This window comes from Scyliorhinus torazame, chromosome 16 (assembly GCF_047496885.1).
Source record: "Scyliorhinus torazame isolate Kashiwa2021f chromosome 16, sScyTor2.1, whole genome shotgun sequence".
In the NCBI taxonomy this organism is placed as follows: Eukaryota; Metazoa; Chordata; class Chondrichthyes; order Carcharhiniformes; family Scyliorhinidae; genus Scyliorhinus; species Scyliorhinus torazame.
In genome coordinates this window covers 14,132,273-14,147,553 of record NC_092722.1, presented here as the reverse complement: position 1 = coordinate 14,147,553, position 15,281 = coordinate 14,132,273, and the positions used below count along the sequence as shown (strand labels likewise).

At 45.6% G+C, this 15,281-nt stretch overlaps 1 protein-coding gene across 5 annotated transcripts in view; it reads left to right on the top strand.

Moving 5' to 3' along the window:
• Positions 1 to 15,281, top strand: part of c16h1orf159 (chromosome 16 C1orf159 homolog) — a 42,620-nt gene that overhangs the window by 9,887 nt on the left and 17,452 nt on the right. For all 5 annotated transcript variants that reach the window (XR_011935392.1, XM_072477987.1, XM_072477988.1 and 2 more), the window contains exons 3-4: positions 11,712 to 11,796; positions 13,798 to 13,899. Coding sequence is in view for 4 of the 5 variants with exons in the window: in XM_072477987.1 (XP_072334088.1) it covers positions 11,712 to 11,796; positions 13,798 to 13,899 (187 nt within the window). In the remaining variant the exon portion in view is untranslated. The remainder of the gene's footprint in view (positions 1 to 11,711; positions 11,797 to 13,797; positions 13,900 to 15,281) is intronic.

Here is a 15,281-nt window from a genome sequence, read left to right as displayed (position 1 = left end):
TTCTCAAACTATTGTTTTGCACTTGTAACTTTAAAGTCTAATGGATTCACGATGGCTATGACCAACGAGTGGTGAGAACGTGGAGCTATTCCATGTAGAGTACTTGAGGCAAATAGCACAGATGTATTTAAATGGAAGCTAGAATAACTCACGAGGGAGGAAGAAATAGAAGGTTATGCCGATGCCGCTTGATAGAGTAAGGATGGAAAGAGGCCACTGTGGAACATAAACATCGACATATACCAGTTAAACCCAATGACCTGTCTGTGTGCGGTCAATTTTATGTGCAAACATTGTGCGAGTGGTGATATTTGTTGTACAATGTGTGTATGACCCTCTGCAAAACTTTTTATTTCAGCTACTACAACTTCAATAAAACTGAAACTCTACCAATAAGGTGCAAGTTTCTTTCTGATTTTTATGTCTGTTATATAAAAACCAATAAGGACATTAAATATGGAATGGAAAGTATCAATTTGCTTCATCAAAACAACTCCACGTTTTTAAAAAAAACCCTGCGTAAGGCATTTGATTTTTATGGCATCTATGCAGGCTATTTAAACTCCTGAAAAACTTTTGCCTCCTTTCCTCCCCCCAACCCCCTTCTCTGGAAATCATGCAGTGTGTCTCCCCTTTCCCGTGTTTAAAAGCTTTTCAGTTCTATTAGACCAATCTGCACCTTTGACCCCCCCTTCGCCTATTTAGCTGGCCACATCATTCCCCACCATCATCTCTCTTCAGTTGCCTGGGGCTGCTCTTTCATGTTTCCATTTTTGTCAGATGCAAATCCCCACCGTCAGCACACAGCTATCCTTTGCCATCTCCTTTTCCTCACCGACATGCCACCTCTTGAGGGCACTATCCCCATTCACAGATTTTATCTGTACCCTGAGAACATTCAACCCCATCTGCACTGCTTCCCACAGGCAATCTATCACCCTCCACACTGTCTAGACTCCCTGCCCAGTCTTAAGCAACAAATGCTCCATAACAGCAGAAAAATCGAGGACGTTTTTGACTCTCATTCTAAACTCTGCAACCTTGCTATTTATGTGAAACCTTGACAACCTGTTCAGCCCTGAACCAATGTTCGAACTCCACATCCTTCATTGACAGGACTGCTTATTTTATCAACATTAATCTCTCCTTCCACCACTTTGGCTCCTCTGTTCTGCAACCCATGTACCTATTCAGGTTGGACTCCATTTCTGAAATGTTCCCTTGTTGGTCCTTCATCCTCCATCTTTAATCGAATCAGATGTCACAGGGCGTCATGGTGGCGCAGTGGTTAGCACTGCTGCCTCACGGCGCCGAGGACCCGGGTTTGATCCTGGCCCCGGGTCACTGTCCGTGTGGAGTTAGCACGTTCTCCCCGTGTTGGCATGGGTCTCACCCCCACAACCCAAAATATGTGCAGGGTAGGTGGATTGACCACGCTAAATTGCCCCTTAATTTGGGGGGGGGGAAGAATTGGGAGCTTTAAATGTATTTTTTTAAAAGAATCAGATGTCACCGAGAGAGGACATTTAACCAATCTTTGCTTTGCTGCTTCTCTGAAAGAACTAGCAAATTAGTGATACTCCACTATTCTGCATGTGTATAATCAACTGCTGGCTTCTCATAGTGACCTGGGGTCTCCTCCTCTCTCTCCCTCTCTCAATCACCACCGGGGCCCCCCCTTCACTCCGAGGTCCAGGATACTGTATCACAATTCATGTTTCCATTTAAAAATACTCTTCCGTACAACAAACACAATGCCTGAAATTGAGTTAAGATTGACGAGTAAATGATTGTTTTTTTTCCCCCTTTGGGAGTGTGCAGCTTAAATAATGGTGCAGTGTAATAGTTCAAAGATAATTCCTATTCCGAAAGTAAATGTGTCTTGTACTGGAATTGAAACCATCTTGTTTTGTCACCGTGACTTGTACACTGGCTTCTATTTCTTTCAACCCCCCCACCCCCCCTGAGCTTGAGGGTAAAGTGCAGACTTCTGGCGTGCAACTAACGGTTAGTCTTTCAGTAATTGATTTTCTCCTACCATTGAAATGCATAATTCCCTTCAGTGCGTAATAGTTAAAAACACTCTTTTGAAGAAGGAAATGTTCAGTTGAAAGGTACACTGACTCAGGCATGGATTAATTCCTCCACGATACGCAACAGAGAGGGAATAAAACGATGCAATAAGATGTCATTAATGAAAAGAGTGTGTTCTACAAAATTGACACAATATTAAATGCGAGATTATGATCCAAGTACTGAAAGATACCGTGCAGCTGTGCTGAAACAAACAACATCTCTTTATATTTTCTACTAGGCAGCAAACCTTAAACTTAGTATTTAAAGTAACATTTTCAGAGACACACTATAATGTCCTCCATCACACTCCATTACCAAATGGTGTCTCATGCAATCCTTTTCCCCACCTCCAATATTCTCACTTACACTACAGCACAATCTCCATGGTTGATGGCGATCTCTGACGTGTCATTCCGATGTCGAATGAGTATTGTTAATCTGTTTGACAGTGGGAATTTTTTCCCCTCGCTGATACAAACTTTCTGGCTTGGGTGAGCAATTAGGAACTTAGTGGGTTTGGTGCTTTACAGCCCAGGCCAATAATTATAGTGTCTCCCTTTTTACAGTTTGTTTTTTAGATCAGCTAATCGCATAGACCAATGGCTTTCCATTGTGTGGGTTAGTTCACTTAATTGTGGGTCAGTTCCTTAATTGTCCAATTTGGAAGGCTGTCTGTCAGGCAATCGCAGGATAGTTATTATCCAATCAAAATGGTATTTGTTGCCAGTGGGAGAGAGATGAACTGAACTTCTTTTGGTAAGAAGGCTGTGGATCATTTCCCCAATCCCTTGGTTTGTGTGATCCAATTGAATAATCACTCGCAGAAAACTTACATTATGATTAACTCAGAAGGTTAGTTTATTCATATTCAAACTCGGAGGATTGTGGGGGTGGGATGTTGGGGTTGGGGAGTGTTTTCAACCTCCTGTGCTCAAACACACAAAAAGAGGAAGACTTGCAACTATAGGCAACAATAATAAAAGAACGCCAGTCAGAGGAACTTGCAGAGGGAGGGGGATGATCCCATTCCCGTGGTCTAGGTAGGTACCAACAACATAGGCAGAATGAGGAAAGGGGTTCTGCACAGAGAGTTTAAGGAGCTAGCCACTAAATTAAACAACATAATCTCCAAGGTTCATCTCCGGATTATTATTGGCATATGACATAAAATTATGTGGCTCAAAGACTGGTCTGGAGAAGTGTTTTGGTTCATGGGGCACTGGCAACAGTACTCCAGAAAGTGGAGCTGTATCATTGGGATGGCATACATCTGAACCATACTGGGACCAGTATTCTTGCTAACCGCATAATTAAAGAAATAGAGAGGGCTTTAAACTAAATAGAGGCAGGGAGGGATGGTTCTGGAGAGGGGATACAATATGTAGGCTTAAAAAGCAAAAGGATATGACAGCATTACAAGGCAGCTCTTTAGGTAATGATATCCAGAGTGTGGCAAAAAGGGACAGAGTGTACAAGCATTTTTAAAAAAGTAGCAGCAAATTGAGTCAAAGGGGGAAAAAATTATAAAAAAACAAAATTAATGGTTCCTGACGGAAATGCACATAGTATTCGGCACAAAATAATTAATTAACGGCACAAATTGAGGTTGATGGTTATGATCTTATAGCCATTATAGAACTGTAGTTAAAAGAAGATCATATCTGGGAACTAATATTCAGGGATATTTGACGGGACAAGCAGGAAGGAAAGGGTGAAGGGGTAGCTTTGTTTGTCCAAGATGGAATAAGGACGATAGCAAGAAATGATCTTGGATCGGAAGATGTAGAATCTATATGGGTGCAGGTAAGAAATAACTAGGGGATGGGGCAGCACGGTGGCGCAGTGGGTTAGCACTGCTGCCTCACGGCCACGAGGTCCCAGGTTCAATCCCGGCTCTGGGTCACAGTCCGTGTGGAGTTTGCACATTCTCCCCATGTTTGCATGGGTTTCGCCCCCACAACCCAAAAGATGTGCAGGTTAGGTAGATTGGCCACGCTAAATTGCCCCTTAATTGGAAAAAATGAATTAGGTACTCTAAATTTATTTAAAAAAAGAAATAACAAGGGGGAAAAGACACTGCTGGGAGTAGTCTACAGTTCCCCTAACAGTAGCTACACTGTACGACAGAGAATAAATCGGGAGATAATAATGGCATGTAAAAAAGGCAGTACATTGGTCGTAGATGATTTTAATCCTTCATGTGGATTGGTACAATCTAATTGGCAGAGGTAGGCATGAGATAGAATTCATGGTGTATTTGGGACAGTTTCCTTGAACAATAAATTGTGGATACAACTGGGGGGTCAGGCTATTTTGATCTGGTAATGAGGCAGGTTTGGTAAACAATCTCCGAGTAAAAGATCCACTTGGAAATAGTGACCAATACATGGTGGAATTTATCATTGAGTTTGAGACTGAGAAATCTGGATCAGAAACAACTGTGCTCAATTTCAATGAGAGTTTTCTTTATTCATCCATGGGATGTGGAAGCTGCTGGCTGAGCCAGCATTTAATGCCCATCCCTGAGGGTATTGAAGAGTCAACCACATTGCTGGGGATCTGGAGTCACATTGGACCCAGATGGAGCAGGTATGACAGATTTCCTTCCCTAAAGGTCAGATGAGTTTTGACAATAGTTTTAACTTTAAATTCCAGATTTTTATTGAATTCAAATTTTACCATCTGCCGCGCGGGATTCGAACCCGGGTCCTCGGAGCATGATTCTGAGGGTCTCTGGACAACCCAAAAGATGTGCAGGCTAGGTGGATTGGCCATGCTAAATTGCCCCTTAATTGGAAAAAATGAATTCGGGCCAGCGATAATACCACTATGTCACTGCCTCCCCTAATAAAGGTAACTATAAAGGAATGAGGGAACAGTTGGCTGGAGTGGACTGGGAAAGGAATTTGGCAGAAAAGACAGTAGATCAGCAATGGCAAATGTTTATGGAAATAGTTCATGACTTTCAACAAAGATATATTCCAGTGAGGAAGAAGGATTCCAGGAACATAAGAGCATAAGAACTAGAAGCAGGAGTCGGCCATCTGGCCCCTCGAGCCTGCTCCGCCATTCAATGAGATCATGGCTGATCGTTTGTGGACTCAGCTCCACTTTCCGGCCCGAACACCATAACCCTTAATCCCTTTATTCTTCAAAAAACTATCTATCTTTATCTTAAAAACATTTAATGAAGGTGCCTCACTGGGCAGGGAATTCCATAGATTCACAACCCTTTGGGTGAAGAAGTTCCTCCTAAACTCAGTCCTAAGTCTACTTCCCCTTATTTTGAGGCTATGCCCCCTAGTTCTGCTTTCACCCGCCAGTGGAAACAACCTGCCCGCATCTATCCTATCTATTCCCTTCATCATCTTATATATTTCTATAAGATCCCCCCTCATCCTTCTAAATTCCAACGAGTACAGTCCCAGTCTACTCAACCTCTCCTCGTAATCCAACCCCTTCAGCTCTGGGATTAACCTAGTGAATCTCCTCTGCACACCCTCCAGTGCCAGTACGTCCTTTCTCAAGTAAGGAGACCAAAACTGAACACAATACTCCAGGTGTGGCCTCACTAACACCTTATACAATTGCAGCAGACCCTCCCTAGTCTTAAACTCCATCCCTCTAGCAATGAAGGACAAAATTCCATTTGCCTTCTTAATCACCTGTTGCACCTGAAAACCAACTTTTTGCGATTCATGCACTAGCACACCCAGGTCTCTCTGCACAGCAGCATGTTTTAATATTTTATCATTTAAATAATAATTCCTTTTGCTGTTATTCCTACCAAAATGGATAACCTCACATTTGTCAACATTGTATTCCATCTGCCAGACCCTAGCCCATTCACTTAGCCTGTCCAAATCCCTCTGCAGACTTCCAGTATCCTCTGCACTTTTTGCTTTACCACTTATCTTAGTGTCGTCTGCAAACTTGGACACATTGCCCTTGGTCCCCAACTCCAAATCATCTATGTAAATTGTGAACAGTTGTGGGCCCAACACTGATCCCTGAGGGACACCACTAGCTACTGATTGCCAACCAGAGAAACACCCATTAATCCCCACTCTTTGCTTTCTATTAATTAACCAATCCTCTATCCATGCTACTACTTTCCCCTTAATGCCATGCATCTTTATCTTATGCAACAACCTTTTGTGTGGCACCTTGTCAAAGGCTTTCTGGAAATCCAGATATACCACATCCATTGGCTCCCTGTTATCTACCGCACTGTTAATGTCCTCAAAGAATTCCACTAAATTAGTTAGGCACGACCTGCCCTTTATGAATCCATGCTGCGTCTGCCCAATGGGATAATTTCCATCCAGATGCCTCGCTATTTCTTCCTTGATGATAGATTCCAGCATCTTCCCTACTACCGAAGTTAAGCTCACTGGCCTATAATTACCCGATTTCTGCCTACCTCCTTTTTTAAACAGTGGTGTCACGTTTGCTAATTTCCAATCCGCCGGGACCACCCCAGAGTCTAGTGAATTTTGGTAAATTATCACTAGTGCATTTGCAATTTCCCTAGCCATCTCTTTTAGCACTCTGGGATGCATTCCATCAGGTCCAGGAGACCTGCCTACCTTTAGCCCCATATTCTGAGCAAGTTTACTCTCATAATCTATCTTACTCTTCTTTATAGCTTTTTTAGTAGCTTTCTGTTGCCCCCTAAAGATTTCCCAGTCCTCTAGTCTCCCACTGATCTTTGCTACTTTGTATGTTTTTTCCTTCAATTTGATACTCTCCCTTATTTCCTTAGATATCCACGGTCGATTTTCCCTCTTTTTACCGTCCTTCCTTTTTGTTGGTATAAACCTTTGCTGAGCACTGTGAAAAATCACTTGTAAGGTTCTCCACTGTTCCTCAACTGTTTCACTATAAAGTCTTTGCTCCCAGTCTACCTTAGCTAGTTCTTCTCTCATCCCATTGTAATCTCCTTTGTTTAAGCACAAAACACTCGTGCTTGATTTTACCTTCTCACCCTCCATCTGTATTTTAAATAAATACTTTGTGTTAGTCATCGCGGTAGAAGACACTAATAACATTCCAAAAATACTAAATCAAGAGCAAAAGGGGGGGAAGGAAATAAATACAATAATTACCACTAATAGTGATTAGCACTGCTGCCTCACGATGCTGAGGGTCAAAGGCCACAGTCCGTATGGAGTTTGCACATTCTCCCCGTGTCTGCGTGAGTCTCACCCCCACAACCCCAAAGATGCACAGGGTAGGTGGATTGGCCACAATAAATTGCCCCTTAATTGGAAAAATAAATTGGGTACTCCTAAAATATATATTTTTTTAAACTATCACTAGAGGAAACTAATGGGGCTAAAGGCCAATAGAAGTCCCCTTAGCCTGATGGGTTGCGTCCTGGGATATTAAAGGAAGTGGATGCACTGGTGGTAAACTTCCAAGAATCCTGGAAAATTGTCAATGTGACACCGTTATTAAAATATACAGAAGAGAAGGAGGCCATTCGGCCCATCGAGTCTAAACCGACCCTTGGAAAGAGCACCCTACCTAGGCCCATGCCCCACCATATCCCATTAACCCCACCTTACCTTTTGGATACTAAAGGGCAATTTAAGACGGCCAATCCACCTAACCTGCACATATTTGCAGTGAGGGAGAAAACCGGAGCACCTGGAGGAAACCAACGCAGACACGGAGAATGTGCAAACCCAACATAGACAGTCACCCGAGGCCGGAATTGAACCCGGGTCCCTGATGCTGTGAGGTAGCAGTGCTAACCACTGGGTCAGTTGAAACTGGGGGTAATCAAGAGGCTAGAATTATCAGGGTGTAGATATCTCCAAGTGTTAGGGTGTACACAGAGGTGTAGCGGTAATGTCACTGGACCAGTAATCCAGAGCGGCATGTTCATGCTCTGGGTACACAGGTTTAAATCCTGCTATATCAACTGATGGAATTTTGTTTCAATTAATTGAAATTGAAAGCTCGTCTCAGTAATGGTGACTATGAAGCTATCATCAATTGTCACAGAAAACAATCTTAAGTGTTGCAGAGCTGAAGGAGGCTGCAAAGAAAGGGAGGATTGAGGCAATGGAGGGATTTGGAAAGAAAGATGAGGGGCAGGATTCTGCGCAAATTGTTGGGGCGGGAAAAAATGGCGCAAACCCTGGCGGGAACCACTCCGGCGTCTGGCCGCCCCAAAGGTGCGGAATCCTCCGCACCTTCGGGGGCTAGGATGACGCCGGAGTGGTTTGCTCCGGCAGGCGGGAAGGGGCTTGGCGCCGAAGGGCCTTCGCAGGCCTGCGTGAGTTGCCGCATTCGCAGGAGAGCCAGCATCTGCTGCCGTCATCTCCGCGCATGCGCAGGGGGGAGGGTTCATCTCCGCGTCGGCCATCGCGGATCGGTACAAGGCTGACGCGGAGGAATAGAGTGTCCCCACGGCACAGGCCCGCCCGCGGATCAGTGGGCCCCGATCGTGGGCCAGGCCACTGTGGGGGCACCCCCCGGGGCCGGACCGCCCCGCGCCCCCCCCCCCCCAAGGACCCCGGCGGCCGCCCATGGAGCTGGGTCCCGCTGGTAGGGACCAACCTTGATTTACGCCGGCGGGACCCTCGTTAAACGGGCGGGACTTCGGCCCATTGCGGCCCGGAGAATTCGGGTGGCCCCGGCACCCATTGCGCAGCGCCGGTCCCTGCCATTCTCCGAGGCAGGCGGCGTGATTCACGCCGGGGCGATTTCTGGGGGGGCAGAGAATTCGGAGGACGGCGGGAGCGGGATTCACGCCGACCCCCGGCGATTCTCCGACCGGGTGGGGGGTAATAGGTGGGTGAAACGTGGCGTGAGTTCAAATACAGGTAGCAGACATTTGGATGTGGGTGTAAGGTGGGAAGAGATGGCTAAACTGTACTATATTGATTTGGGTGTTGTAACCTGATGCGCAATCAATTACTCTCAAGACGAAGTGATTCATAACTGAAGGCTTTAATCTGCTAGAACTCTTCCCCAGCAGCTTCGATACAGAAAGTGAAGGCTGCTGGGACAGCATCGGTTCTTATACTCCACCTCTCAGGGCGGAGCTATGTACATCAGCCAATGGTAGACTCCTGGGTCTAACCAATGGTCATCCACCTCTCAGGTACCGCAATACCTGGTATTACCACATAACATAAGAATAGCAGAAAGGTTGAGAGGACTACTTGGGAGTATCTATAAAGAACCAAGAACAGCATAATAACATGGCTTAGACAAGAAACGATGCTCACGCAGAAGATCCAAGAAAGACAACCGGGATAATTTGGGTAAGTTTAAAGAAAGGAAGCAGCTAGAATATCTTTCATGACTCTATACAGAAGTACATGAAACAGAAAAGCAAGGATGCACTGGGGAGACGCAAGTATGATTTGTCACAGAAAGGCAAACCGCTGACTAAACCAAGCTGGCTCATTCAGGTGCAGTTTCCGATGTTGATGTATTCTGACCACAGTTGGTGTGAGGAGTGGGAGAGACAATTGGAGTGGGGAAGGTTAAATTCATTTTGAGCAAGTGCACAAAATGTATGGCAGTGAATCAGCAGGCCACGTTACAACTCCAAGGCGTTATTTAATGGCCTCTTCGCGCCTGACTTGGTGACGCGACGCTTGAGACATCACGCAAGATTCAGGGGCAGCACGGTGGCGCAGTGAGTTAGCCCTGCTGCCTCACGGCGCCGAGGTCCCAGGTTCGATCCCGGCTCTGGGTCACTGTCCGTGTGGAGTTTGCACATTCTCCCCGTGTTTGCGTGGGTTTCGCCCCCACAACCCAAAGATGTGCAGGCTAGGTGGATTGGCCACGCTAAATTGCCCCTTAATTTAAAAAAATGAATTGGGTACTCTAAATTTATTTTAAAAAAAGATTCAACTGAACCTTGCAACACGTCGGGACCTGTATCTCTCCCTCACTGAGCGAGATTCAGATCAGCATATTTAAATCAGTCATATGGTTCATTTAAAAATGCCTGTGCCAGATTAGAAGCATAGATAGAAACATAGAAAATAGGAGCAGGAGGAGGCCAGTTGGCCCTTCGAGCCTGCTCTGCCATTCATTATGATCATGGCTGATCATCCAACTCAGTAGCCTAATCCTGCTCTCCCCCATATCCTTTGGTCCCCTTCGTCCTAAGTGCTATATCTAACTGCTTCTTGAAAACATGCAATGTTTTGGTCTCAACTCCTTCCTGTGGTAACGAATTCCACAGGCTGACCACTCTCTGGGTGAAGAAATTTCTCTCCATCTCTGTCCACCCGTCTCGTATCCTCAGACAGTGATCCCTGGTTCTGGACACCCCCACCATCGGGAACATCCTTCCTACTCTGTCTCGTCCTGTTAGAATTTTATAGGATTCTCTTGGCAGCCGGAAACTAATGGCCTCCCCAGCAAGTCTCGACCTGGCACCGTCAGGGTGCCCAAGTGGCAGTGCTAAGCTGGCGGGGCACTGCCAGCATGCTAGCATGGCAGTGCCCATATGTCAGGGTGGCACTGCCAAAAGGGTCAGGGCCTGAGGGTGACCACGCCCATGAAAGGGGGACGAGGGGGGTTAAGAAGGGTGGGTGGATGAAGGGGCCCCATAAAGCCTGAAAAGTGGGGATCTCAGTGACCCCATAACAAGGTGTCCTTACCAGCAGGGCCCCTTGTGGGGTGGGGGAGCGTAAAGCCAATGTATCGGGGTGACATTGCCCGTGGGTGGGGGTTGTGGAGGACCTCAAGATCACTTAGCAATAAGGGCACTCTTTCAAAATGACAGCCCAATCTCTGAGGAGCCAGTCTGGCTTCCCAGTGATGAAAACATTTCTTAAGCGTGGGATAGACCGGGGAGAAACTCCCCAAGGCCCAAAATAATGACAGATGTGGATCTCAGCCAGCCAATTAAGGGGCTATTTAGCGTGGCCAATCCACCTACCCTGCACATTTTTGGGTTGTGGGGGTGAAACCCACGCAAACACGGGGAGAATGTGCAAACTCCACACGGACTGTGACCCAGAGCCGGGATCGAACCTGGGACCTCGGTGCCGTGAGGCAGCAGTGCTAACCACCGTGCTGCCTTCTTCGAAATTTTTTGATTGACTTCCGCCCCAAATTATTTTTCTCTCCCCACCAACACTCTACTGCACCATCTCCAAAAGTAGAGTTTCAGAAGTGCAACCAATATATAATCACCCATTTTACATTACCACCCAAGCCTTTTCTATCCAGAATTACTCCAATGTTGTCTAGCTTTCAGCCTGCAGATATTTGTGAATAATTGCCCAAGTTAATGTGTATTTCTGTAACATACTTTCTGTGATGAATTTGCTGCTGAACACACTCATTAGTGGCTGGTAGTGGCTTCATAATTTAGATTCTTAATAAAGCTGCCATAAATTCAGAAAAGCTTACTTCTGAAACAGTAGGAATGCCAGAAGGTATATTCATCAGCCTGGCCAATAATAATCCCTCAACCAACGTAATCAAAATAGATGATCTGTCATTATTTCATTATTGTTGGTGGGACCTCGCAGTGTGAAATTGGTGCCGCCCTTTCAAAAGTACATCATTGGCTGTTAAATGCTTTAGAATTGCCTAGGGTTGTGCAAGGCATTATGGAAATGAATGTCTTTCACTTTCTCTGTCTTTTCTAGATCCCACCAGTTGCTCTCACTGAATGCTGCGCAGATCTCTTCGACGAATCTGGCCTTTGTCCGCAAAACAGCTTTTGTCATCCAGGTACATTTTCGAAATCGCAAAATTGGTAATATCAGCCGGCAGAACAAGGAAACATCTACTTTTGGTTTGTTCTTTGCTCCTTAGCAAGATAAGAAATATTTATACTGGAGAATGAAGCATTCAACTTTGAATATACCTTCTGTCCATGTTAACCATTCCCAGCTCGGATATTTGCCCTAGAAGAACATCCCCCTTGTGAACCAGTCTTTTCGTTTCTCACAGCACACATTTTGTGCCTAAGCGAGAATGCAAATTTAGCGTTAAAGTAATGCAGTTTTACTATCCATAAGACCATAAGACATAGGAGCAGAATTAGGCCACTCGGCCAATCGAGTCTGTTCTGCCATTCAATAATGGCTTATATTTTTCTCATCCCCATTCTCCTGCCTTCTCCCCATAACCCCTGATCCCCTTATTAATCAAGAACCTATCTATCTCTGTCTTAAAGACACTCAATGATTTGGCCTCCACAGCCTTCTGCGGCAAAGAGTTCCACAGGTTCACCACCCTCTGGCTGAAGAAATTCCTCCTCATCTGTTTAAAGGATCGTCCTTTTAGTCTGAGATTGTGCCCTCTGGTTCTAGTTTTTCCTACAAGTGGAAACATCCTCTCCATGTCCACTCTACCCAGGCATCGCAGAATCCATTAAGTTTCAATAAGATCCCCCCTCAACCTTTTAATCTCCAATGAATACAGACCCCCGGCTGGATTCTTCGCCGGCCGGATGCTCCGTTTTGCCGGCAGCCCAGGGATTTCCCAACGGCATGGGGCTGGCCACAATGGGAAACCCCGTTGACCAGCCGGCATAACGGAGCATCCCACCGGTGGGGTGAAACAGAAATGTGGCGGGATGGAGAATCCAGCCCCCAGAGTCCTCATCCTTTCCTCATATGACAAGCTCTTCATTCCAGGGATCATTCTTGTGAATCTCCTCTGGACCCTTTCCAAGGGCAGCACATCCTTCCTTAGATATGGGGTCCAAAACTGCCCACAATACTCCAAATGGGGTCTGACCAGAGCCTTATACAGCCTCAGAAATACATCCCGAGTCTTGTATTCTAGCCCTCTCGATATGAATGCTAACATTGCATTTGCCTTCTTAACTGCCGACTCAACCTGCACATTAACCTTAAGAGAATCTTGAACAAGGATTCCCAGGTCTACACCTGCTAATAAATGGAAATTCAATTTTTATTACCACCTTGCTTAGTTTACATTATTGGATAATCCAGGTATTTTTGAGCATGTAAAACCTTGAATTATAAGGCTTTAAGCAGCAAGCTGAGTCTACCTAAACTAATTATTAGGACTCTCATGTCGGAGAGTCAGACAAAAAGAGGCCCTACAGCCCATCACATGTCTTAGTTTAGCCACCTTTGGTGGCAGGATGAAGTTCTAACCTATTAGTGCCCAAGCAAGTACATTTACAAATCATTCCCAGAATTACTACCAACCGCCCTCTTCCTCCATTTCCTTCCTTATGCTGAACTAGCAAAGTTGTACTCCTGTTTGAATAATTTATTGTACACAAAAGATGTGCAGGTTTGGTGGATTGGCCATGCTAAATTGCCCACTAGTGTCCAAAGATGCACAGGTTAGGTGGGTTTACGGGAACAGCACAGGGGTGGGAATAGCACAGGGGAGTGGGACTGGGTGAGGTGCTCTTTCAGATGGGCAGAGTGGCCTACTTCTGCACTGTAGGAATTCTATGGAGTCTAATTGTGTCTTCACATCATGAATTACCTACCTATCCTTGAGCCAGCAAATAGTTGGCTTCTCTCAAGAGTTTGCAAAATCTTTGGCTTGGTGTCATAGTTTGCAATGGTCCAGAAGCTAGCTCAAACTCCATCAGCATGTCGTTGGAACGGAAAAGAGGGATTAATTATAACCTGATAGTTCAGTCGTTCAACTGAAATGCTGTATTAAGTCCTCCCAGTAAGCTGAAAAGGATTGCTGGAGTTTGCATCAGCACATGTCTCTACACTCATTATCAATTTTCAGGCTGTTACAGATATTGGTTTAAGAATGGAAGTACCACCTGCATCAGGTGCTTTAATGGAACTTTCACCGATTCCTCGAACAATCAGACTGAATGCATTAACTGTGAGTAAGCAACAAAGTATTGTTACATTCATATTGTAGTGTTGGGTGTTCTGATGTACAGATGAACCAACACGGTTGTATTTGGTACAACGCTGTTTTATTTCAACTTGTTATTTACAGTTCTGTCTTGATACTCTGCACGTGGTGACTCCCTGTGTGTGATGTTAATCAGGTCCTGTCCTTGTCCTGGTCTCCAGATCTACTGGCCACCAGGTGTCGTGTTTCTTCTCTTATACTGTCTCTGTCCTTGTCTATGATTGGTTGTCGTGTTGTGTGTGCTGATTTGTCTGTTGGTGTGTCTATCATGATGTGTGTGTTTGAATATCATGACACATATGACTGGAGTTTCAGGTCATTAACAACTTTGTTTGTACACTAGCAGCTGCCAGTCGTGTTTGTACACTAGCAGCTGCCAGTCGTGTTTGTACACTAGCAGCTGCCAGTCGTGTTTGTACACTAGCAGCTGCCAGTCGTGGTTATCTGTTAAAGCCCTCCGCTAATTCTCCGCACAAAGCCTGGATGTCTTCTTGAGAGATGCCCATTGAGAACATTTAAAACTTGAGTGCAGTCTCTACAGTGGGCAGAGGACTATGTTTCTGACCAGAAGACAAAGTTGGCTTTCCAAACTCCGATGTTAATAATAATCTTTATGATTGTCACAAGTAGGCTAACATTAACACTGCAATGAAGTTACTGTGAAAATCCCCTAGCCGCCACACTCTGGTGCCTGTTCGGGTACACAGACGGAGAATTCAGAATGTCAAATTCACCTAACAGCACGTCTTTCGGGACTTGTGGGAGGAAACCGGAGCACCCGGAGGAAACCCACGCAGGCACGGGGAGAACGTGCAGACTCCGCACAGACAGTGACCCAGAAGGGAATCGAACCTGGGACCCTGGAGCTGTGAAGCAACAGTGCTGACCACTGTGCTACTATGCCACCCGTTTGGACTGGTTGGGCAAGTTTTGCCAGTTGTGCTAGTCAACAAGGGAATCAATATGTAGTTGTAAAATCATACTGGACAAATAGCGGGATAAGACCTGACTTGCACAGAGGTGGGTGTTGTGTTTTCATCTTCTGAGGAGCCGTAGACCAATAAACCTCTGGGCATGCCCCAGACATGTCGGGTTCTGAACAGCCTTCTTTGAAGCAATATCCAAGGTTGTGGGGTTGAGGGTGGAGTCAAGCCCAAAAGTGACAGTCTTCGGGATTTCAGACCAGCCAGAACTCTTATGGGGAAGGGGGCCGACACCCTAGCATTTGCGTCCCTAATCGCCCACCGAAGAATCCTGCTCGGCTACCGATCAGCAGCACCACCCAAAGCTGCAGACTGGCTGGCCGACCTGTCGGAATTTCTCCACCTGGAGAAAATCAAATTCAC